The sequence below is a fragment of the Polypterus senegalus genome, chromosome 12, assembly GCF_016835505.1.
Source record: "Polypterus senegalus isolate Bchr_013 chromosome 12, ASM1683550v1, whole genome shotgun sequence".
NCBI classification, from domain to species: Eukaryota; Metazoa; Chordata; class Cladistia; order Polypteriformes; family Polypteridae; genus Polypterus; species Polypterus senegalus.
Window position 1 is genome coordinate 148,201,983 of NC_053165.1, and position 25,716 is coordinate 148,227,698.

General features: G+C 41.5%; 1 protein-coding gene across 6 annotated transcripts in view; it reads right to left on the bottom strand.

Annotated features, from left to right (window-relative positions):
- LOC120539924 (protein unc-13 homolog C-like) overlaps positions 1-25,716 on the bottom strand; it is a 471,266-nt gene that overhangs the window by 93,399 nt on the left and 352,151 nt on the right. For all 6 annotated transcript variants that reach the window (XM_039770276.1, XM_039770280.1, XM_039770279.1 and 3 more), the window contains 4 exons: positions 19,812-19,908; positions 14,467-14,610; positions 12,461-12,538; positions 7,880-7,957 (listed from right to left, as the gene is read on the bottom strand). In XM_039770276.1, the coding sequence (XP_039626210.1) occupies positions 7,880-7,957; positions 12,461-12,538; positions 14,467-14,610; positions 19,812-19,908 (397 nt within the window). The remainder of the gene's footprint in view (positions 1-7,879; positions 7,958-12,460; positions 12,539-14,466; positions 14,611-19,811; positions 19,909-25,716) is intronic.

Consider the following 25,716-nt stretch of genomic DNA (forward strand, 5'->3'; position numbering starts at 1 on the left):
CCCTGGTGGTCCTTTGTTATGCTAAAGTGCTTTACATAATTATTTTAAAGTGATAAGCAAGCAGTGTCACACATAAGTGGACTAGTCTACACCACAAGGTTATGGGTTTAGTCCTTAATACTAACTTAGTTAGGAGTGGTATGGTGGGCTGTTTTATGCCAAACCACTGGTTGCGTACCTATCTGGTGTCTTTTAATCTGCTTGTTAACACCACAAAACACACGTCACTTTTGATTTCTAAGTACAGGGCAGGTCAGGTTGGGGGGCATACACTGCTACAGTGGTGTGGGTGGTTGCCATATTCCCAGGGGTTAGCAGCAGAGGGGAGACACCCCAATAATAAAAGCAGTGCGGTGAGCGGGCACCTCCTTGGGTGATTGGCACAGGTGTAGCTTAACCTGAGCCAGTAAGTCTCTTTGCTTAAAGTAGGTGTCCACATGCAGGTAAAGCTGTACCTGTGGGGTGCTATAAAGCGGCCATAATAAGGAAAAATTCAACAACAATACAACATGTAGTCAAGTGATAATTATTTTATTCGCTCTGTTCTATTGTTGAGATGTTTGATGACAAGAAAATAAAGAATTGTCTCAGTAGGGGGACGGGGTGGTGCAATTTCTTGTTTTTATCAAAAAATATCAACAATTATGAACAACCAGTGCATGCCAAGATTCTGAATATTAAGATAGCTCTTATGTTACATCACAACATCCTGTAAAATTAAAAAGCTGTGAGTTGCGTCCACAGAATCCCTTGCTCTGAATGGCACGGCGCCCCTTCTCTTCACTTTTCTGCTCTCACAGCTGATTTGCGTATGACACACTCCCCTGACTGATTCCTTAGTGGGCAGCAGCCCACCGCTCAGCGTCGAGAGGACAGGAGACATTAACAGGAGGTGACGCCGCCACGTCTGGAAGAAAGCTGGCACAGGCTGGTTTATAAGGAGCGTTGTTTCTGCCCAGCGACCTTCTAGGATCTTTTGAGTAGAAGAAAGGCCTTGATTACACGTGTACCGACCCCGACCGGGAGATTAATTCTGGCAAAATGGATTTTCTGTTCTGTTACACTTTTATACGGGATAATTAAAAGGCCCGAAAACAAGTGTTAAAAATGCTTTGTCTAAAATATCGTTAATTAGCTGTCATCGGGGCAATTTTATTCTTGGAATGATGGTACATGGCTGTGTGAAAGAAAAGATAACTCGCCAAAAAACAGAGACCAACAAATGTGCGTTGTGCATTTTGTTTATGGTGCTTCTGACACCCAAAATTTACCACCGTGCCGTACGCTCCAACTCTTTAAATAGACTATTCATCATTGTGCCATCCTCACAACAGGGAACATAAAACAGAAAAGGCAGCAAGTCAGGGCTCGGCACCTTGTGCTGATTGTCTTCCATGTTTTATGGACCCTGTAACCGCATTTCATGTAAACAAAATCAAATCCATATGGAGCGCCATCATGTATAATATTAAATATGAGCCAGCTCCAGATCACAAATGGAGACCTCTCCACGTGGGTCCGACTTCATAAATCGTTTCTATACTAGGAATGAAAGGCTTGGGAAATACCATCAAAATGTACGGAGCAAATTAATGTACATAACATAAATCTGCTTAATCCAGGGGTGTCCAACTCCGCTCCTGGCTGCAGGATTTCATTCCAAGCATCTTCTTAATTTTGCTGCTAATTGCCTTTGCTTTAATTAACTTGACTCAGACCCCTTAATTGTATCTTTTTCCTTAATTAGCAGCCAAACAATAATGTGACACAAAATGCACTGCCACATGACCAGCTCACCACAGTATCTTTATATTAATAAAATCCAACGTTTGTCGGTCTGTATGTCTGTCTGCTGTTCACAACAGAACTACTTAATGGATTTAGATCGGGATTTCCGGTTGACATTCTGGTTGATTTTGCGACCTTTCGCATCACGCTAAATATCATAGTTCGCTTGCAGTACCGATTTATTTGCGCAAATCTGAGAGAGACGCAGCAGGCCGAGGGGAGTGGGGTCAAGGTCCTCCACAGTCGTGCGCCAGCCTCGGAGCGTACCTTAACTCTGCTTAGCTAGCGAACGAGAGGGCTTTTTTTCTAGAATTTGCCTGAACATTCCGGTTGCTTTTGCGACTTCTCTCATCGCACTAAGTATCATAGTTCGCTTGCGGTACCGATTTATTTGCGCGAATCTGAGAGAGACGCAGTAGGCCAAGGGGAGAGGAGTTGTGGTCCTCCACTGTCACACGCCAGCCTCTGAGCGTACCTTACATCCACTTAGCTAGCGAACGAGAGAACTACTTAATGGATTTAGATTGGGCTTTTTAATTAGAATTTGCCTGAACATTCCGGTTGCTTTTGCGACTTCTCTCATCGCACTAAGTATCAAAGTTCGCTTGCGGTACCGATTTATTTGCGCGAATCTGAGAGAGACGCAGTAGGCCAAGGGGAGAGGGGTTGGGGTCCTCCACTGTCACACGCCAGCCTCGGAGCGGACCTTACATCCACTTAGCTAGCGAACGAGAGAACTACTTAACGGATTTAGATTGGGCTTTTTAATTAGAATTTGCCTGAACATTCCGGTTGATTTTGAGACTTCTCTCATTGCCCTAAGAATCAAAGTTCACTTGCAAGAGTGATATATTCACGTTAATCCGAGAGAGACGCAGCAGGCCAAGGGGAGGGGGAAGCCTGAAGTCAGGAGTAGGGAACTGGGCAGGACCCCCCTCACTGTCCTGTTTCACTGTTATGCAGGTGACGCCGTGGGGGACGGCTAGTCTGAAAATAAAGAAAGGAGAAGGAGTAATTCCCTTTATAACGCAAACTCAGGATGGACTGGGCAAAGAGGATGGACACACACATACACACACCGAAGAGATGATACAATGCACTTAGTGCATTTAGTTTCAAACGGAGTGTTCAAAAAGCACTGTGCAGTCTTTCCAAATAAGTAATCCCCAAAAACATATCCATACATTTGTGGAGGTTTAAATCAACAATAAAGAAATAATCCGAGTATAAAAACACAGGATCTGTCCTTTGAAATTACTCCCGAGCCTCTGTGTTTCATCCTAAAACTGATGTCGCCTCTTTGTTTCTTTCTATCAACTCTCCCTTTAACCTCCAGATTCGTTTTGTCTTTTTTGTCTTCTTTCTCCATCTCCTGTCTCTTTTTGTCTCTCCTTCTCCTTTTCTGGTCCATTTAGTATTATATCTCTGCCAGGCTTCCTCCCCAAGTCAGGGTTTTAAAGTCTTCTTGCATGTCTTTTGAGGTATTTTAATGTTACTTTTGCTTATTGTCTGCTTTGTATTCTCTATACCTGTGCGATGTTTCATGAGGTGGGACCACCTGCCTGTCACCAGCAGGAACTGTCCTTAGGTCTTCCACGGTTTCTGTCGGTTCATTTTGAATGTCCTGGGTGCTTTCATGAATGTTATTTGTGTTTTGCTATTTTGATTCATTGTATTCTCCTCTGTTTTTTTTTTTTTACTTGTATTTCAACTTGTTTGTCTTGAATTGCTCTTGCCAGCAGCTCCTTTTTGCCTTTTGTGCTCCAAGGAGCTTCATGTAACAGAGCATTTTTGTAATAATAAATCTTTTATGTTATTAAGATTCTATGTGGCCCTTATTGTACGTAGCCAGGGTTTTTTATGGGATTTCCCCCTCTAGTGGAAAGTGTCCATGGTTTGGGACTCTCAGACAAAACACTCCAGCTCTGTATGATACTCCTGTAGGTACGACACCCCAATTACTATCCACGGGGTGCCGATGTGGGACAGCTGACCTAATTAAGCAATGAACTCGCCTCCCCACCGAACGCCCCATGGCCACACCCACGGACCCTGAGGCACACTGTTTTTTATTTCAAGCCCACACACTGGACCCTGGACTGTCTGATGTGCATCATCACACTGTCCATATTTAAAAGGAGCAAGAGCATCTGAACAGCATGACAAATGATTAATATAATATGCAGTTAATTCAACTGTGAAAGAATGAGGCTCAGGAAACAAAACAGCAACAGATGGTTGCAGATTGTTCTGATTAAGAAAATAAATAATGTGAGTTTGCTTTATCTCAGTTATCTCAGTCAAAATATTGAAAAACAGCTTTATGATCAGAAGAAAGATAATCGAGCTGCAGTAAAACTTAAAGGGAGGTAAACCAAAGTGACATTTAACATCACTGTGATGTTATATAAGGCAGTGTCACAGTGCAGGCTGATAGCAGAAGAAACATAGAAACATAAGAAACATAGAAAAAGTTAGACCTTATATCATTGAAAGATGCTGAGAAATTAGTTCACGCGTTTGTTTTCAGTCGACTAGATTACTGTAACGCACTCCTCTCAGGACCACCCAAAAAAGACATAAATCACTTGCAACGAGTGCAGAATGCAGCTGCTAGAATCCTAACTAGGAAAAGGAAATCCAAACACATCTCTCCAGTTTTGATGTCACTACACTGGTTACCTGTGTCATTCAGGGCAGCACGGTGGCGCAGTGGTAGTGCTGCTGCCTCGCAGTTAGGAGACCTGGGTTCACTTCCCGGGTCCTCCCTGCATGGAGTTTGCAAGTTCTCCCCGTGTCTGCATGGGTTTCCTCCCACAGTCCAAAGACATGCAGGTTAGGTGGATTGGCGGTTCTAAATTGGCCCTAGTGTGTGCTTGGTGTGTTTGTGTGTGTCCTGTGGTGGGTTGGCACCCTGCCCAGGATTGGTTCCTGCCTTGTGCCCTGTGCCAGCAGACTCCCGTGACCCAGTGTTCGGATTCAGCGGGTTGGAAAATGGATGGATGGATGGATGGATGGATGGTTTATAAAGCCTTAAATAATCTTGCCCCATCTTATATATCGGAATGTCTGACACGTTATATTCAAAATCGTAACCTCTGATCCTCAAATGAGTGTCTCCTTAGAATTCCAAGAACAAAACTTAAAAGAAGTGGTGAGGCGGGCGGCCATCTGCTGTTATGCACCTAAAATCTGGAATAGCCTGCCAATAGGAATTTGCCAGGCTGATACAGTAGAGCACTTTAAAACACTGCTGAAAACACATTACTTTAACATGGCCTTCTCCTAACTTCACTGTAATTTAATCCTGATACTCTGTATATCCAATTCATTATAATAACTATTCATGGTGGCTCTAAAATCTGTACTAACCCCTACTCTCTCTTCTGTTTCTTTTTTTGGTGTCCTTTTGGTTGTGGCGCAAGCTCAAAGCACCATGATGTTCCAACAGTGATTGATTAAAAGCTAAAAGTCTGCATGACCACCATCATCAAGAGCGTCCGTGAGAACCCCCCTAAATACAAAGAGGACTGTTTGATTTATGTTAGGTAGAATGCCCAGAGGGGACTGGGTGGTCTCGTGGCCTGGAACCCCTGCAGATTTTATTTTTTTCTCCAGCCGTCTGGAGTTTTTTTTTTTCTGTCCTCCCTGGCCATCGGACCTTACTCTTTTTCTATGTTAACTAATGTTGTCTTATTTTAAGTTCTTATTTTTTCTTTTAGTTTTCTTCATTGTATGTGGATTATTGGATTATGTAAAGCACTTTGAGCTACTTTTTTATGAAAATGTGCTATATAAATAAATGCTGTTGTTGCTGTTGTTGTTGTGGTCACAAGAGAGAGAATGCATTGTAGCAGTATTTAAAATGGTGATGCCGATGTGCCATTGCGGAAAAACAAAATATTGTTTGAATAGGCTTTATACAAAATAAGAGCAACAAATGAAACTGAAACTAAAAAAAAAGCAAATAAAAAACTACCAAGCGTCTGATAAAAAGTTCTAAAGCTTCAACAAAAATGACTAAAAATACAAAATCATAACACCCTGGAAGACACAGGACTAGGGATGTGCAGAGCAGGTTTTTAAGTCCGATCCCGACCACCGATTACAGGTGACTTGATTGGCCGATTCTGATTTAGCTTTTTTCTTTAATCCCTTTGAAAAACTTTTTACGCTGAACTCCTGCATAACCAGACACACCAACGTGCATTTTGATAATTATAACTATAGACTACAGGTATTAACTGTTCATTTGGTATTAATAAAATGAAGTTCTGTAGTCTTTTCATTAAGTGACCTTAAAAATATTAAAGTAAATAAAATGTCCTTAAAATTCCTACTTTAACTAATGTTAAATGTTCAAAAGCATGTATCCAAAATATATATGGCATTAAAGAAAATAAAATGCTTCCCAGAATTACAAGCTGTCGTATTAATTTTTTCTGTAACATACCCACCTGTAGATGAAGGAAGGCTTAATGAAAAAAAAAAGAGTTTTCACCATTTCTTTAACAAGAAAAATTATATTCATTGTTAAATATTTATATAGAGGAGGTGCTGAAAAGATTGAAAAACGGAAAAGCAACAGGACCGCATGAAATAACAGCAGAAGTGCGGAAGAGTTTAGGAGACGAGGGAGTAGATGTGTCGTGGGATCAAATGCAGAAGATCTATTACCAGGAGAGAATACCAGAGGAGTGGAGGAACAGCGTGATTGTGCCCATTTCCAAGAAGAAGGGTGATGTTCAGGACTGTGGAAACTATAGAGGGATGTCACACACCATGAAAATTTGGGAAAGGGTTATAGCGAGGCAGAAGGCATAGAGGAGAGACCACCAAATGGGAGGAGCAGTTTGGTTTTATGCCAGAGAGAGGAACAACTAATGCAGTTGTTGCTGCAGTTGAGACACCTGATAGAGAGGCATCAAGGAAAACAGAAAGGTTTGTGGTTGTTATGGATTTGGGAAAGGTTTATGATAGAGCACTATGTCAAGAGGTCTGGAGGTGCATGAGAGAGAGGAAGGAGGACCAGAGACATATGTGAGGATTGTGCAAGATATGTACGAAGAAGAGAGGACTCGAGTTAAAAGCAGTGTAGGGGGTAACAGACAAGATCTCAGTTAAAGGAGGTCTGCACCAGGGATCTTCCTGAAGTCCTTACTGCCTTGAACTGGTAATGGATGTGTCGAGTCATAGGGGAAAAGAGCAGTCACCCTGGTGAAGCATTTTTGCTGATGACAGTGTGTTGTTTAGCACCAGAAAAGTGGAAGTGGAGAGAAAGTTGGAAGAATAGACAGGACTGAAAATAAATAGGAGGAAGAGAGAAAACCTGAGGTTTAATGATGATCAGGATTGGGATGTTAGTCTGCAGGGAGAGCAATTGAAGAAAGTGGATACGTTTAACTACCTAGGATCAGTGGTAGCCCAAAATGGAGACCTGGATGCAGAGATAACCCATAAGGTGCAGTGTGGATGGAACAATTGGAAGAAGGTATTAAGAGTATCTTGTGAGCAAAAAAAAAAATTAACAGTTAAGGGTGAGGTGTTTAAGACAGAGGTAAGACCAGCAAGGACGCACAGAGCTGAGAATAAGAAGTTAAGTGTGGCAGAAATGAGAAGGTTGAGATGAATGTGTGGAGTTACAAAAAAAGGACAGAATAAGAAAAGAGACCATCAGAGGTACAACACAAGTGGGAGAGATAGCTAAGAAAGTACTGGAAAGTAGGCTGAAGTGTTATGGACCTGTGATGAGGAGAAACAATGAATATGTGGGCAAAAGAGTGATGGGAATGGAAGTCCCACCAAAGCAGAGGTGGATGGATAAAGTACAAGAAGATATGAAGGACTCAAGGTTGACTGGCAATGTGGAGCAGGACCAAGCTGTTTGGAGAAGGTTGATCAAGCATATCGACCCTCACAGAGAAGTGGGAAAAGATGAAGAGGAAGAAAGAAGGGTCACAGGACAGAAGCCTAGTCCGGCTTTTAAAATTTTAACCATAATAGCTAAACAAATCACAACAAATATAAGTAATAATTCTCAAAAACAGCAGCACACATGGAACAAGAGCAGTTATTAACATTTATGACATACCTGCTTTCCACCCATTGACTCAAACATCTTCTCTAGTTGCACCCTCAGCTGTTGAATATTGTTCATCAGGATACATGGCTAACAAAAAAATAAAAGAAAAAGAAATAAATATTTGAGGGTGTGGTGAAGGAAAACCAGACAGCCTGAAGGAAAAGTCAATTGCCATCCTTTGCAGTTTCAATATAAATGATCTGAGGTTTTGAGAATACAAATATAAGCTCACTGAACAAATGTTTCAGGCCGCTATACAACCAAAACATCCTTCGAGAGTAACTTCTCCCAACCATCCAAGAACAGTTTGGTGACCAACAATGCCTTTTCCAGCATGATGGAGCACCAGGGCCATAAGGCAAAAGTGATAATTAAACGGCTTGGGGAACAAAACATTGAAATTTGGGGTCCATGGACAGGAAACTCCCCAGACCTTTAATCCCACTGAGAACTTGTGGTCAATCCTCAAGAGGTGGGCAGACAAACAAAAAACCACCAATTCTGACAAACTCCAAGCATTGCTCATGCAAGAATGGACTGCCATCAGTCAGGATTGGGCCCAGAAATTGCCAGAGCGAATTGCAGAGGTCTTGAAAAAGAAAGAAGGGCAAACACTGCAAATATGGGCTCTTTGCATAAACTTAATGTCACTGTCAATCAAAGTCTTTGAAACTTATGAAATGCTTATAATTCTACTTCAGTATACCATGGAAACATCTGACAAAAAGATCTAAGAACAATGAAGCAGCAAACTTTGTGAAAATCAACACTTGTGTCATTCTCAAGACTTTACTAATGCTTGTTAGAAACTCCTCCTGCTCTGAAAACAGCCTCAAGCCTTCATGGGTGGATTGCACAAGATGTTGAAAACACTCCTTTGAGATTCTGGTCCATGTTTGTTACATCAAACCCTTTCTGCAGCTTTGACAGCTGCTCATTCATGCTGCCAATCTCCTGTTCGACCACAGGTTTTCTACTGGATCCAGATGTGGTGACTGGGAAGACCACTGAACTCATCTTCACGTTTATTACACCAGCCTGAGATGACTTTGAAATTGTGACAGGGTGCATTATCATGCTGGAAGTAGCCATTAGAAGATGGGTCAAGTGTGGCTGTGAAGAGATGCACGTGGTCAGCAGCAACACTCAAGTAGGTCGTGGCATTCGACTGACGACTGGCTGGTATTAACGGGCCCAAAGTGTGCCACATAATTAAACTATAGACTCCAGAAGGCAGGTTGGTGCTAAATTCTGACCATACCATCTGTGTGCCTCAGAAGAAATTGACATTCATCAGACCAGGCTACGTTTTCCCATTTTCAACTGTCCAGTTTTGCTGAGCCTGTGCCTCCTGCAGCCTCAGCTTTCTGTTGGAGTGGACCCCAGCATGGTCTTCTGCTGTTGTAGCCCATCCAGTCTCAAGGTTTGACATGCTGTGCATTCTGCTCAACAGAGTTAGATATCTGAGTTACCGTAGCCTTTCCGTCAGCTTGAACCCATCTGGCCATTCTCCTCTCATCAACAAGGTACCAAACTGCTGCTTGCTGGATGTTTTTTGCACCACTATGAGTAAACTCCACGAGACTGTTGTACGTGAAAAATCTCAGGAGATCAGCAGTTTCAGAAGCACTCAGATCAGCTTGCCTGGCACAACTAATCAAAAATCGTCAAAATCACAGAGATCATATTTATTTCGCCATTGTGGTGCTTGATGTGAACATTAGCTGAAGCTCCTGGCCTGCATCTTCATGATTTTATACATTGTGCTGCTGCCACCTGATTGGCTGATTAGATAACTGTAGGTATACATGTGGTCCTAATAATTTACCCAGTGAACTCATGTCAGAGTCCTAAGGGTCTGGAGCTTTTTCTGGGCAGCACAGGCACAAGGCAGGACCCAGCCTTGGACAAGGTGGCAGCCAATTGTAAAGCCCACCCATACTGACACTGGACCACTGGGTAATTGTCAAATAACCTAAGATGTGTGCCATGGAGATGTGGGGGGTACACCAGAATACCAGGAAGAAAACCCACGCACACACACTGGGAGAAAGTACAAACTCCACACAAGACAGTGACCAGACATATTCAAACCCAAACCACTGTAGTAGGCAGAAATCTTAAATGCTGTGACCCTCTGAATATATAAATGAGTGCAACAAGTCGAACCTAATTAACCAAATTCAGCATTTGAGGAGGTCTGAAGCCTATTGTATTCATCATCGGGTACAAAGCAGGAGGTAATTTTGGACTGGGCATGCCAGTCTACTGCCAAGGTCACTCATGCATCCAACCCCACTCAAACATCAAACCAATTTTAGAGTTGCCAATTAACCAAATATGTGTGTCTTTTGGGAATGCGGGAGAAAAAAATCACAAACACCACACAGTCAACAGGCAGGGGTACGACTCAAATCCAGCAGGCTGTTACCCACTGCGCCACAGTTGGAGTATGTAAATTCAGCACAAAGCTAAATCCTTAAAAAATCCTCATTTAATGCGAAATGACAGAGTAATTTTGTGCTAGCAAGTGTGGCAGAATTCTCTGGGGGTGCCGCTTGTCCTAAGATAACCTCAACTTGAGAGGCTTAAAAAATCAGCCTGATGATTTGCTTATGAATGCCTGCAGTTGTTATCGAGATCAGACACTGGTGTGTTGTGCTGCTGCTGTAATTAATCTTTTCCATGTCAGTGTCATTGGTTATCTTTTTTGGTAATGTCAGCTGTAGCGCGTGTAAAGCAAGTAGCTTGGCCATTCTCTCCTCAAGTTTCCAGCTGGGGAGTGAAGATTACAGCAAGAGTGGGACAGCATCACCTCTATGGATGTCCAAATAAATTCACGTTCTACTTGTCTTGACACTTTTTACTTAGCATGGGCTCAAAGCCGGAATGGACTCTGCAGAGCGGTGCCAGTCCAGCACTGGGGCAACTTGTACACACAATCATTCCTGAGTTTCCAGCTAACCTAATGCTCCTCTCTTTGGGATGTGGGGAAAAAAAAAAAAACTTGGGGTGCTCAACACAAGCAGACAGAGGGAAAGCATACAAATACCAGATAGTCCTGGTGCCCTGCCCATGGGTGGTTGCTGCCTTGCACCCGCTATTGTAAAGGTAGATCAATGGCTGGATATAAAACAGTTCAAGAAGAATAAAGTGTAAATGTACTGGCTATTAGAACAATATGGATGAGAGCAGGCCATTCAGCTCAACAAAGCTCGCCAGTCCTATCCACCATTCTTCTAAGTCAAGTTCTAAAGGTTGATGGACAGCATGCCAGAGTGAATTGCAGGGGTCTTGAAAAAGAAGGGCCAACACTGCAAATATGGACTCTTTATATAAACTTAATGTAATTGACAATAAAAGCCTTTGAAATGTATGAAATGCTTGTAATTCTATTTCAGTATACCATAGAAACATCTGACAAAAAGATCTAAAACACTGAAGCAGCAAACTTTGAGAAAACCAACACTCGTGTCATTCTCAAAACTTTTGGCCAAGACTGTACTAATGCTTGTTAGAAACTCCTCTTGCTCTCAAAACAGCCTCGAGCCTTCATGGTGTGGATTGCACAAGATGTTGAAAACACTCATTTGAGATTCTGGTCCATGTTTGCTACATCAAACCCTTTCTGCAGATTTCATCTACTGGATCCAGATGTGGTGGCTGGGAAGACCACTGAAGAACGCAGAACTCATCATCATGATTATAACACCAGCCTAAGATGACTTTGACTGTGTGACATGATGCATTATCATGCCAGAAGTAGCCATTAGAAGATGGGTCAACTTTGGCCAGAAGAGATGCACATGATCAGTGGCAACACTCATAGAGGTCGTGGTATTTGACTGACGATTGACTGGTATTAACGGGCCCAAAGCAGCATCAACTATATGGATACCCAAATCAATTCATCTTGTCTTGATATTTTCCACTTATCACAGGCTCAAAGCCGGAATTCACTCTGCAGAGTGGTGCCAGTCGTCCAGCAATGGGACAACTTGTACAAACAATTGTTCCTGAGTTTCCAGTTAACCTAATATTCCTCTCTTGGGGATGTGGGAAAAAACTAGGGGTGCTCAACCCAAGCAGACACAGGGAAAGCATACAAATGCCACATAGTCCCGGTCCCCTGTCCATGGGTGATGGCTGCCTTGCACCCACTATTATAAAGGTAGATCAATGGCTGGATATAAAATAGATCAAGAAGTTTAAAGTGTAAATTTATTGGCTATTAGAACAAAGTGGACGAGAGCAGGCCATTCAGCCCAACGAAGCTGGCCAGTCCTATCCACTTAATTTTTCTAAGCCAAGTTCTGAAGGTCCCTAATGTCCTGCTGTCTACCACACTCGCTAATTCTAAGTGGCTATGGTTCTCCATGTGAACATTTATGCAAAGTTTGCCCTTAACAAGTTTCCAATTGGCTATTGTGAGGTGTAACTGTTCAGCATCATCGAGGCCTTCACTTTACAAATTGAGGCTTAAGAGGAGACTTGGGATTAACGTACTGTAACTCATTTGAGCATAATGTATGGTGCCAGTGGACTACACAGAAGATTCACAGCAGAAACCGCAGGGCCCAATAGGCTTACCACTTTCTCCTTGGAGCAGTAGGCGCTGAAGTCTTTGGATACGATTGCAGCATACTGGAGCAGCACTTTGTTAATGGTCTGGAAAACAAGAAGAGGAGAGAAGAAAAGATTTGGGTCAATTACTGAGATGGCAGCCAAATAAGTAATGGGCACTTTTGTAATATGAGTACAAGGATTGAAACATAGTATGTTATGAAGCCTTTGTGCTATTCCAGTGCATTTCATAATCTAGTGTCCCAGTCGAGGAGTTTGTGGTTAAAAAGGCTTAATATGAAGCAGCAGATTAGCAGATCTGCCTTGGGGTGAGCTAAACTAATAGAACTCGGCCTACAGAGAATTGGGAACTGTACTGGAATACATTCAGTGTTTTAAATGTAGAATGGAAATTTCATGTGCTCATTTTACATAGTGTGGTTTGGAGCAAAAAAAGGGTACCTTATGAAAAAGAAATGAGGGGTATTCTCAGCCAGACTGCATGGACAAGTCATTAAAGTGTGTTGATGTCCAACATTTGTGATCTGGGCACCCAGGTTGGTGTTACATTTATTCACAAATTCATGATAATAACTTATCTGCAGTCATCTTTGGATAAGGGGGTGCAGTTCATAAGTCAATGGACTTTGGATTTTTTACTGAATACTTGTTGATGGCTCCAGGACACACTTTGGTTTTTGCTCCATGTGCTGCTGTCAGAAATCAAGCTTTGCTGTAGATGTGTTCATCACACGCAGATGAGACCCAAACTATATATTTCATTTAGAACCTTAATTACCATATATACTCACAGATAAGTTCTCCCGCGGATAAGTCAGGACTTGATTTTATCGTATAATTTCTGGTATTTTATAATGTTGGTCATATAAGTCGAATGTGGAAAACTCCCGCTATTGGTCCAAGGGATTATGATATGCTAACGCCCACCTGAGAGAGTAACCACAGAGCACATGGTCTTTTTTTTCTGTGTGGGTGCGACAATGTGCTGTATCAGCGTGTGCTCCTAACCTCTCTCTCTCTATTGTGCCTGCGTGACCTCACGGTAATACCTGAACTATTCCGAAGTGACCTTTGCACTGTTTTATGTTTTTTGCATCTCACCCCCTAATACATCTTTATCATAAGAGCATCCCTCATCTACAATGGAAATTAATGAAAAATATGAAGCTGGTTTTAAATTAAAAGTCATTGAAGTAGCGAAAGAAATTGGTAACTGTGCTGCTGCAACAAAATTCGATGCGTCTGAGAAACGAATGCGAGATTGGAGGAGGCAAGAAGATGTAAAAAAAAAAAAAAAAAGTGTCACATTTTTGAACGGGCATATAAGTCGGGGTCTGATTTTATGATTGATTTTTCGGGTTTCAAGACCCGACTTATACGCAAGTATATACGGTAAGTGGATGGATGACAACTACTTGTTTATGAATGTAGAAAAAAAAAATTTATATTTCTTGGGGGTAATGATGCAGATGGCAACAATATTACGTCACTCTTTGATTAGTGAGGAAAGTGCTATATAAATGTAAAGAATTATTATTATCATTAGCAGTTGTATTCTTCAGTTGGAATCACCAGTAGTTTTACTGAATGGAATAAATATGCAAAATCTCGTTTGAAGCGCATCTGTTAAACACATTTAAAAAGTCAGTTACTCCTAAGCTAACAGGACTGTCAATCAGCCTAGTGGACTGGGTTAATTGTGCTTATTTAAGGTACCAACGTTTGTCATGTCCCGTTAGCAACTGGATGTAACCAATCAGGATAAAAGTTTTCTGATAATGTAATGAATTCCTTAGAATTGTGATCTAATCAATGATGTGTATAAATGGAGCCTGACAGGCACACCTCTGTTGTAACACTTGCTAATAAAGTGCTTGTGCTCCTGTAAGGGTTACCTCTTGCAAGACTTAGATAATAAAGAAGAATGGTCGATGCTTTTCACCCACCTGCATTTTTATTGCCTATAAAAGGCACCCGTATTTTGTTGAGGGAGGGGGCAGTAAATGACTTACCTTGGCAAAACGTCTCATAAAATGCGCTAACGCCTCAGGATTGGGACATTCCAGCTTCTTGATAATCTCAAAACTTTGGTTAAGCTGCGTGAAGACATCCACAACAGAGCAGGAGAAGAGGGCATGCTCTGATGTTTGCTGGAACTGAGAGAGAGAGAGAGAGAGAGACATAACCACATGACACTGTTATATAGCGCCCAGCTGTTTGAAAGTGCCCTCGTCAAACAGCATTCCAGATCTACATGACAGTCTTTCTCTGCTGTTTCTTTCTTTTCTGCAAAATCAAAAAGGATATCTTTGATTGTGTCCATGAACACTCTAGGCTCACACAGTTGCCTTGCACACTGATTTGTTTGCAGTAGGTGAGGCTGCCCACCAATTTCCCCACTTCTGTCTGTTGATAATCAGTAACATTGTCCATTTACGATACAACTCTTACTAGTGCAGACACACCCTTTCTGATATTTGAAATGCAGTCTTAGCTTTTATTTCATCTCTGGACTCCATCCTTTTCAAGTTACAGGACTATTGAATTTGTTTTAACAGTACAGTATATGGAAACCTTACCTTGTGTATCTTGAACTGCTTAATAACCCTAATCTTGTCTATGCCAATGTCTTTCTGAGTGTGGGGGTCTGCTCTAGAGTGTCAACATCTGGTCACAAAGTAAAGGCCAAAGAGACCAGCAGAATATCAGCTAATGCTGCATGATTGCACAATTCATGTAGTGTATGACATGTACAAGGCTAGCCAACGTAATAGTTGTGGAAGCCAGCTCCAGACACAGACAGACAGACCTCTGAACGTCTACAAAAAGCACACATTTATTTACATAAAGTCCACACAGCACATGGTGCCCCTGCACCACACACTCTCTTCAAGGACCCTCCTTCGGTCCTTCACCGCCTCCACTCCTCTCCACCGAGCTCTGTCTTCTTCCTCCCGACTGCAGCTGCTGACTGGAGGAAGGCGGCCCCTTTTATGACCACCTGGACGTGCTCCAGGTGCTCCCTGATTGACTTCCTGCAGCACTTCCTGGTGTGGCAGAAGTGCTGTCTGAGCATCCGGAAGTCCTCCGGGTGTCCTCGGTATTCCTTCCGCCAGCACCTCCGAATGTAGCGGAGGTGCTGACGTTCGAGGCCACACAATCATTCGGGCACCCCCTGGCGGTGGCCACGGGCCATGATAAGGTTGAGCTTCTATGCTCGAACTCCATGGCGGCTGCCCTCTTGTGGTCCTGGGAAGGCACAGTCCCTCTCCTGGTCCATCCAGGCATGGCGACTGGGCACAACCCCCAGCCAAACACCACATAATATAATTAAAAAGTCTTTGTTATCTCCTGACCTACCTGTACCTCCAGCGCCTTTCCTCTGTATTTGTGTGTGTGAACATCTCCTCACTAACGCTCCTGCTCTCAAGCGCGTTCCCATAAAATCTGCTTTTTAGACTCTCAATATTTTTGAGGCAGCTTTTCTTGCCTCCTGTCCATTTTTATACCTTCACTAACCGCTCTTCACCGGTGCTCTGTCTCTCAAATGTGCAAAACCTGCTTCTCAGACTCTCGTTATTTCTGAGGCACCTTTTTCACCTCCTGTCCGGTTTTATTTCTGTCGTCTTTGAAGGGACTCTGTCAGTGTGCCTTGGACGCCTTCGCTCCTCCTCATGCATCTCACAGTCGCACTTCCTCTTTTGATCATGCCATCAAAGCCAAACTGACTATTCAGATTCGTTAGGACTGGACACATAAACCTTAGAGTTTTATTATACCATATATATATTAGATAAGAATAATGTTAGCATTTTTGTATTTTATAGATACAGTCAAATAATCATCTATATTACATGCTTAAATAAAGAAGAGAAAAGATTTTAATTATGACGTTGGTCTGGACTTTTATCGCCAGGTTCAGGTGGAGGGACATCAACCTTGGGTGCTTCACCGAAGGGTAAAGCAGGCTTATGGATGACAACTACCGGGTGAACAGCGGCCTACAACAGGTAACCAGACCTGTTATAGCCCCCTCAGCAGGTTTGAGGTCCAGAGTACCAGAACTGCAGGATGAACCCTAAAAGCCTTCAGAATTCTCACCCCTATGTCTTGTCACACACGTGCGCATGGGGGGCAGCCAAAGAGCTCAAAAAAGGATAATTCCACTCCAGACCAGGGGATGGCAGAGTGCACTGATCATTTCTCTTTTTCCTCTCCAGACCAAACACGGGAAATTACACCTGGGCTCAATGATGTAACTTCAGGTTCTGAGTCCTATGACATCACTTCCAGTCCCTGCCCAGATGACATCACTTCTGGTTCTGGCCCAGATGACATCACTTCCGGTTGTGGGCCAGATGACGTCACGTCCACTTCCTGCCCAGAAGATGTAATTTCCCATGCCCGACTTTAAAACCGCCATGTTTTATCCGCCTGCCTGTTCTATTTTGCACTAAAGTCTGTTAAGGCCTTTGTTTTGAAGAACCCTTTGCTTTTGGCAGCCTACTTCAAATATACAAGTGGCTGCCCTCAGACCTTCTTTTCCTGTATTGTTTGAATCATTTCATAGTCTATAAGATACAATAGACACGCTTTCTCCAAACTGAGCAGAATATTACAGGTACATGTTGACTACTCCAGTTTCATGCTTTTAACTCATTAAAGGAACATCTGAGCCCTCAGCAAGATCCTCTACTCAGCTGTATTGGGACAGAAATCTCAAGTGGCTGCCAGCTCCCATATGTTTCAAATGCTGACATTTCTCCGATTTCTATTTCCGAAGCTCTTCTAGATGTACTTTTGGATTGCTAAGACATTATTTTAGTTCAGCCAGGCTTTGAAAGCAAAGCTCTAGAACATAAAAGTAATGAAGTGCCGGGGAATCACAGGCTGGGAAAGGCCACCCTCTTTTTTAAAAAACAGGTTAATGAAGCTGAAGAGAGGGTAAATGTGAAGCAGCTGAGATAAAACAATGGTCACCTCTTTGAATAAAAATTGATTTCTTCCTTGTGGAAAAGGTTATCACAGCCAAGGAAAACACAGCTGGTAGAGATAAGACATCAAAAGCCTGAGGGTACCATGTGCTGCTTTGGCAGATTGCTTTCAAATGAAATATAAACTAAGAAAGCTGCCCACCATCAGGTCCTTGAGATCTGCACTAAGACTAAACACAGGTGAACACTAGCAGCGAAGATCAGGAGGAAACAGCACAACAGACATATGTTAATTCACTTTATTTGCCTTATACAATTTCTTGCATTAGGAATTTGTCATTTTTTGCATATCTTAACTTACTCTCTGGAGACACACAAACGGGGAGAGAGAAGCTTGGGGGTCAGAGCCCAGAGTCAGCCCCAGTCACAGGCTAAGGCCTGCCTCAGGGTCCCAATGGAATAGCATTCCTTCTGGCACTGCCGGGATTCGAACCGGCAATCTTCCAGTTACTAACACAGATTCTATAGCCAGATAGCCACCACTCCGACCACCACTAGTGGAAAAGCAAGACGGCAGAGTGCCATGGGGATCTTTTACAGGAACCTTTCCTTCTGCATTTTCTCCTGTTGCCTCTTTTGATTGCAACAAGAGTGGATATGATTATACCACATACAGCTAATGAAGTCAGTTAAATCATTCTTAAACCCACTTAGTCAAATTCAGGGTCACGGGTGAGGGAGAGAACTGGTGCCTCTTTTGGAAACTGGGCAGACCAGAAAACAGTCCTAGATGGGGAATTTGTGCATCTCGGAGTCCCCCTACGTCCACATAGGGCCAATTTATAACTGTCAATTTACTAATACACATGCCTTTTTCGTACTAAAATTTAAATTTTGGTATCGATACCAGCTTTTGGAACTTACTACTGGACACTTTTCAATCATCTACAGTAGTGAGTGATAGGGGATGAGAGAAAAGCTGATATCTACTTCCAGTACGGGATCTTCTCTGATGTACTGTAGTTAGCATTGTGATCTGCCTCTTTATTCCTGAAGTCCACGATCTGTCTTCATTAAGGATGAAACTATTGTCCCATGATCAATAAGTCACAAGTTTCGTCTCTCTAAGATGGTTCGTCATTGTTTGTGGTCAGGCTTTTGATGATAGTGGTGTCATCAGTCATTTTAATGAAGATGGAGGTGTGCCTAGAGGTGAACAAGGAGTACAGAAAAGGGCTCAGCACACTGCCCTGTGGAGTGCCTGTGTTGAGGGTCAGCCTGGAGAAAGCGATGCTGCGATCTGCCAGTTAGGACCTCCAAAATGCAGTTGTAGAGGGTAGCATCGGAGTCCACAGTTGAGAAGTTTGGTGGTCAGCCTTGACGGTACAACAGTGTGAAATTCTGTTCTCTTTAAAATAAACTCCAGCATGGCAGGCTTCATTATCTAGGTGTGCTGAAATTGTATGATATTCGATAGATATGGCATCGATATTGATTCAATGGTAATAATATGAAAACTGGAGGTGGTACACATGTTCTGGAATATTCCATGTTACAACAATGTCCCATTCTGTGCTCTTTAAAACAAATTCCAGCACGGCTAGTTTTATTATCCAGTTGTGCTGAAACTGGATGATATTCAATAGGTATGGCATCCACAGTGGACCGTTGTTGATAATATGAAAACATGGTCCGCATGTTCTAGAATATTCCATTTGATGTGTCCCAGCAAAACAGGAGTGGTGGCTAATCACTAAATCAGACCACTTTATTTTTCTCTAGCATAAAATGAACTGCATCTGTTTCAAAGGGGGCACAGATGTTGTTGTCGAGATGTTAAAATTGCCATTGAAAACCCCAGTTAATTGGTTCCTACAGTACTCTAAATCTTGACCTGACATTCAATGTGGGCCAGTTGCATTATGGATGTTAACTTAATACAGCCTTTCTTATGTCAGCCAAAGAAACAGAGAAGGATGAATTATAAAGTGCTGCAGTCAACTGCGCAGAAAGCAGTTTGTTATCACAATGAAAGTGGCTGCAGAAAACATTAAGTTCATCTGTAAGAGAAAATGTGGATGCCACTGGGTTGCCTGTATGGAGTTTGCATGTTCTTCTTGTTTCTGTGTGGGTTTCCCTCCCACATCCTCCAAAGCTGTCCTTGTCAGACCTAATGGGAATTTTGAATCGGCCCCAAGTGGGTGGGTTTATGAGTGAGTGGGCAGTTTTTTTTCTTTGCACCCAGCACTGCCAGGACTCCCCGTGACACTAAATTAAGAGGGTGTGTGAATGTTATGTTTTATCATGAAAGGGTGAGAGAGGAGTTGATTCACATCCATGTATAAAATCAGCATGGCATCACCAAACAGCACAGGATTAAACATCTGAAATGGCAGGAGACTAATGGACAGTAGATGGCTTACCCCATCCTTTTTGTCTCTCTCCAAGGCCCCATGCAGGAATTCCATCGAAACATCTTCATTTTCATCCAGCCATTGAATGACAAAGGGTTCAAACCACCTGTGGAGAAGTTAAGTAAACTTGTGTCACCCACAGTTTCAAAAGGAATCCACCTTTCTAGCCCCTTGAATGGTGACTTTATAGAGTAAATGTTATAAGCATCCAACAAAGACCCTTAATGACTGCCACTGTTATTATGATTATTATACAGTATGTCATTATTCTATGAGGCGCCTTGCATGATCAGGATTCATTACAACTGTTTTAAAGTGAAACACAAGCAGGTTTAGAGTCTCACTCAGGGTCACACAGTGAATCATGGGCCGAAAATGAATTTTGGGGTTAAAGGATTCTCCATAGTAAGTTCAAATAAATGTTTTTCCGCATTCATTTTGTTAAACTGACTTTACAGGAAGCCAAAGCCTACCTCAGTAACAGCTGGCACCTGTCCTACTCACTCCAATGCACATCACGTCTACGCTGTCAGTTCTTAATCAGTGTTCGCTTAAGCTGAAACGATTCAGGTCTGCCACCTTTATTCGTAGCTCACACTCACAGTCCTGTGATTCTTAACCTTTTTTGAGTCACGGACCCCTTTTTGAATCTGAACTCCTTCCATAACAAATATTCACATAAACACAACTTTGCATGCAATGAATAGAATGTACTTTATTTATCAATATTTGATTGTCTCAAACATATATGACATACACAAAGTGTTAAACTTTAAAGCAAACAATCTAAAAAAACACTCCTTTTTATGCAAAAAGTAATGGCCACTCATTATAATTATGAAATAGTAGGGGGCATTGCCCCCTGCTCGCGTCACTCGCCAACCCCTGGGCCTGCGGTACTCGCTAGCCTCTTTGTGGCTCTGCCGCTCATGAATGGGGATGTGGATGTACAATTTAAACGGATTTTCATTTTCATGGCAATTGTTACATATGCATAATAGAACTCACTGTTTTACATTACAGCGAGTAATTAAAAATATTAAAAAATAGTCAAACATAATAATTTGAAAGTAAATTATGTTTCGTGTTGTGTTAGAGTTATTTGTTGAGTAATACGATTTTGTTCTGTTTGGCTTTGAAATTAACATCCATCCACCCATCCATCCATTATCCAACCCTCTATATCCTAACTACAGGGTCACGGGGGTCTGTTGGAGCCAATCCCAGCCAACACAGGGCGCAAGGCAGGAAACAAACCCCGGGCAGGGCGCCAGCCCACCGCAGTGAAATTAACATGCAAATACTTTTTACACTTACACTTTTACTGTAAAACTTCATTAAAAGCAATTTTTTGAATTAAAATTTTGTCAATATCACATTCAATTTTGATTCTGTGTTTGGACAATGCAACGTATAACTGCCCATGAGTGAATATCATTTCTTTCTCTCTATTAAATAAAATGAATTTTTCGAATGTTTGGCTCTGAGATTTGTTAATTGTCTTTGCAAAAGCTATTCTAATTGGAAATTGTTAATGTTTAAATACGAATGGCACATCAAGATCTCCTTTGTTGTCTAATGTTATCCCCTGAAGATGTACTACATTATCGTTCTTGGATATATCCTTCTTTCTACAGTAATTCGTGTGATGGAAGACCAGACGTTAGCGGTTGTAGATATTCTATGGGATATTGTAAGTTGATGTTTTCATCTTCCACACGATCACCACCAACTGTTTCAGCAAAGTCTATTGATACGCATTTAACCAATTTGCCATGTAATCGATCAACACTTTTGATGTTAGTTGACTTCATCATTTCTCACCTGAGCACTCATTTTTTCTGTTGATAACCCTTTAGGATGACATTCTTGAATAAGATTTGGACATAATACATCTTCTTTAATTGGGAATTTAAAGTGAGGAAAACGTTAAAATTTATAACAGCTGAGAGAGCAAGGAACTGTGGCTGCCAAAAGCATTCACATGAAGGAAAGGTGAGAGGGCCGTGTGCGTGGTTGAATATGGTTGAGTTGGACAGTTTAACATCTGTGGCAGAGCGACGGGCACTGAGCAAACTCCTGTCAATCATGAAGAATTCACTGCATCCACTGAACAGGATCATCTCCAGGCACGAGAGTAGCTTCAGTGACAGACTTTTGTCACCGTCCTGCTCCACTGACAGACTGAGGAGATCGTTCCTCCCCCACACTATGCGACACTTCAATTCCACCCGGGGGAGTAAATGCTAACATTAATTTTATTTTAATTTTTTTCATTTTTATTACTATTTAATTTAATATTGTTTCTTTGTATCAGTATACTGCTGCTGGATTATGTGAATTTCCCCTTGGGAATAATAAAGTATCTATCTATCTATCTATCTATCTATCTATCTATCTATCTATCTATCTATCTATCTATCTAAAAAAGTCTTGTGTCGTCGCAGGAATCCTCTTGTGCAAATTAAAACAGATCAACTAGTACTACTACTATGTTTTCTACTACTATTACTACTAATACTACTACATCTACTCTCATTATCTACTTTATTTCAATGAGAAGGTTGTTCTTGTTTGCCTTGAATAAGAATATGAAACTGTGCCAGGGTGCGTTTTCTTTCATTTCTTTCAATGGGAAACTGCTGATTGGAACAGTTGTTGTTGACCGCCATTTTTCTCATGTGATTTTTCTCACGAGTATGTAACTCGCACATTAGGCTTAGGTGAGATAAATACTTACGAGAAAAATAATATGCAAGAAAAATAACAGCGAGAGACGTAACGTGTGAGAAAAATCACATAAGAAAGTTCACGAGAGAAGAAACAACAATACCGGGCTGTATAATGAAAATAAATATTCATTTGTATCGGAACCTCATGGACCCCCTGAAACTCACCCATTGACACCCTAAGGATCCATGAACCTCTGGTTAAGAACCCCTGGTTTAGTCAATCTCCTCTCTTATGTAGCACTCGTGTGTTTTACTTGCAATATGGAAACAGAAACTGCACACATAATCCAAGTTGAGACCTCACATGTGTGTCATACACCATAAGCATAACCTCCCTTGGCTTGTGCTCCACACAATGTGGGCACGACATGACCCATCGTCCTATTAGCCATCCTAATCGCTGAATATGGACGGTGAAGATTTCAGATCGTAAGTTCTACTTATGACACTCCACTGTGTAACAATAAACGGTTTCCCACCACAGCAACTCTTTTCAGGAACCCAAGACCTTAAAGATTATTGAAAACTTCAATAGCATTCCCACCACTGGAACTGGGACCATTTGTAGTTCATAATACTTTGTTTCTCGTTTCCAACTCCATGGTGCCTGACTTTTCATTCAACAATTCACAATTTGAACTATTGTGGGTGGAATTCCACACAGACAAGTCAATGTCATCATGGCCCGGGCCTTTTGAGCCATCTGTAATATACGACACCATGAGCTGAAATAGAATCAGCGTACATGCAGGTACTGTATGTGTGCATCGATATGAGTGCCCTCATAGCATCCAACTATAAAACCCAATAACATTTCTTAGTTAACATATAGACAGACATACAGACTGACAGACGATGATAGATAGATAGATAGATAGATAGATAGATAGATAGATAGATAGATAGATAGATAGATTAAAGAATTAACACGTTGAATCTAATCTGAGGAACTGTAGTGCATATCTAGGGGGCTGTTTCAGATTTAAATTAATTTCTGTGGTCTACTGAGGCAGCCTATGGTGGTGTCAGATTAGACGAGGACTAATTAAGTACATAAACTAACATCCCCAATGCATTAAAATTCCACGCATCTTCATTTCAGCTCATGAAATGGTGTTTTCCTCGGGGACAAGAAATATGCAGCATTCATGCCGACTGCTCTTCATATTATTTTTTCACTTATGGAAACCACAGTTGAAAAGAGGCAAGATAAAAAAAATACTTGGATTTACATTGTGTGTGGCCCACATCTATATTTCTAGTGGGCATTTATTCATTCATTGCTTATTATAGTTCAGGTTTGCTGGTTGGGGTGCCAGTCCAGCACTGTGACAAGACGTCACAGGATAGATAGATAGATAGATAGATAGATAGATAGATAGATAGATAGATAGATAGATAGATAGATAGATAGATAGATAGATAGATATGAAAGGCACTATATGATAGATAGATAGATAGATAGATATGAAAGGTACTATATGATAGATAGATAGATAGATAGATAGATAGATAGATAGATAGATAGATAGATAGATAGATAGATAGATATTTATACAACAGAGGGAAATTCGTATCTTACAGAAACTGAAGAAAAATATAAATATTATAAGAAACCATAACCCCTGAACACACACACAAGAACTTCTGGCTTGGGCAATAAGATGGCAGCCTTGTAGTTGAGAGTGAGATGTGATCAGATCTGCCAGTTGATGATGCATGTTTTTAAAATAATCTAATTGTGTGTAACTCAATATTACAAAATCATTCAAAATTTGTATACAGTAGAATAGCTACAAATCACAACTCTTTTTTTGCATCAGAGTCTAAAATAAAAGTGGCGAGCACATTCTGGACTTCCTGCCAGAAATGTATTACAGCAGGGGTGGGCAGTGATGGTCCTGGAGGACTGCAGTGGCTGCAGACTGTTGTTTCTTAATGAGAAGTCAAGTATTGCTGATGAAGCACTTATTGTTCAAGTGACATTTTAATGCTTCATTTTAGTGGTCTTGCTTGTTAAGATTCCCCACCCTTAACACTAGAATCCCTGAAGCATATGAAAAAACTTGTATTCCACCTTAAATTCCTTTGCACCTCTGCATTAGCGTATTTTGTTTTGTAAATGCGTTGATCAACACAAGCAGCAAGCAGCCTGCTATCCCCCTGACCTCCCCCCAAGCCCCCCCAGAAATGACATAGCTCAAGTCGCAAAGAAGATTCTCAGAGCTTAAGTGTGTCTATCTGGGTTTGAGGTGCCTGTAGTTGTAAAGGGTAAATAATATATCATTATTTGGAATGGAACACATGCATTTCATGTGAGTTCTGTATCCACAAAGATCTATGCAAGTGTAGCAACAAGAAATGCAGGAAATGTTGAACACATACCTAAAACACAAACTTTTTTTCATATTACAGTACTAATGACAAAATTTTGACATGAAGTGTATAAAGTGTGAAGACTGAAGTTTAAATATCAAATAAACACTTTCGAAAAAGGTACAAATATAACAAAACAAGTGCGCTTTTATTCAAGAATTTAACCGCAGAAAAAGAAATTGGGTTAGGATACGACACTGACACGACTGCTTGGGTGGTGCAGAGGTAAGACCTGCTGACTCATAATCAAGAGGTCGCGGGCTCCAGCCTTGCCGCTTCCCAAAATGAACGTTTTGAGTTGTGAGCTGCTGTTATTTGTTACTATTATAGGATAAAAGGATACATTTGATTTGAGTCTGTAACAGCCGGTGTAAATTTATGGTACTTGTAAAAGTTAGCATTTTGTTTTTTAATTCAGTTTTATTCTCTCAGTCACGTTCACTTTCACTGTTAGTGCAATAACAGAGGTGAACTCAGATAAGGATGACGTTTCTGCATTGGACAAAGAGAACAGAAGCCCTCCCCACAAGAAACGTCCATTCACATATAAGAACAACGAAAGGTGGCACCGCTAATGGAGAGGTGTGAAGGAATTTGGGGTGGCCCAGGTCTGTAAGTTTTTTTTTTTAGGTTTCAGGGCTTCTAGTGTTTATTTAGTCTTAAACAGCTGCATTGACTGCTTTTAATGTGTCCTTATTAGCAATAAGGTACAAATGACAAAGGAGCCAACATTTCTCCATCTAACTTGTCTCCATTTCCACCTTTATGGATTCAGCGTGCACTGTTTGGTTTAATAAAACACTTAA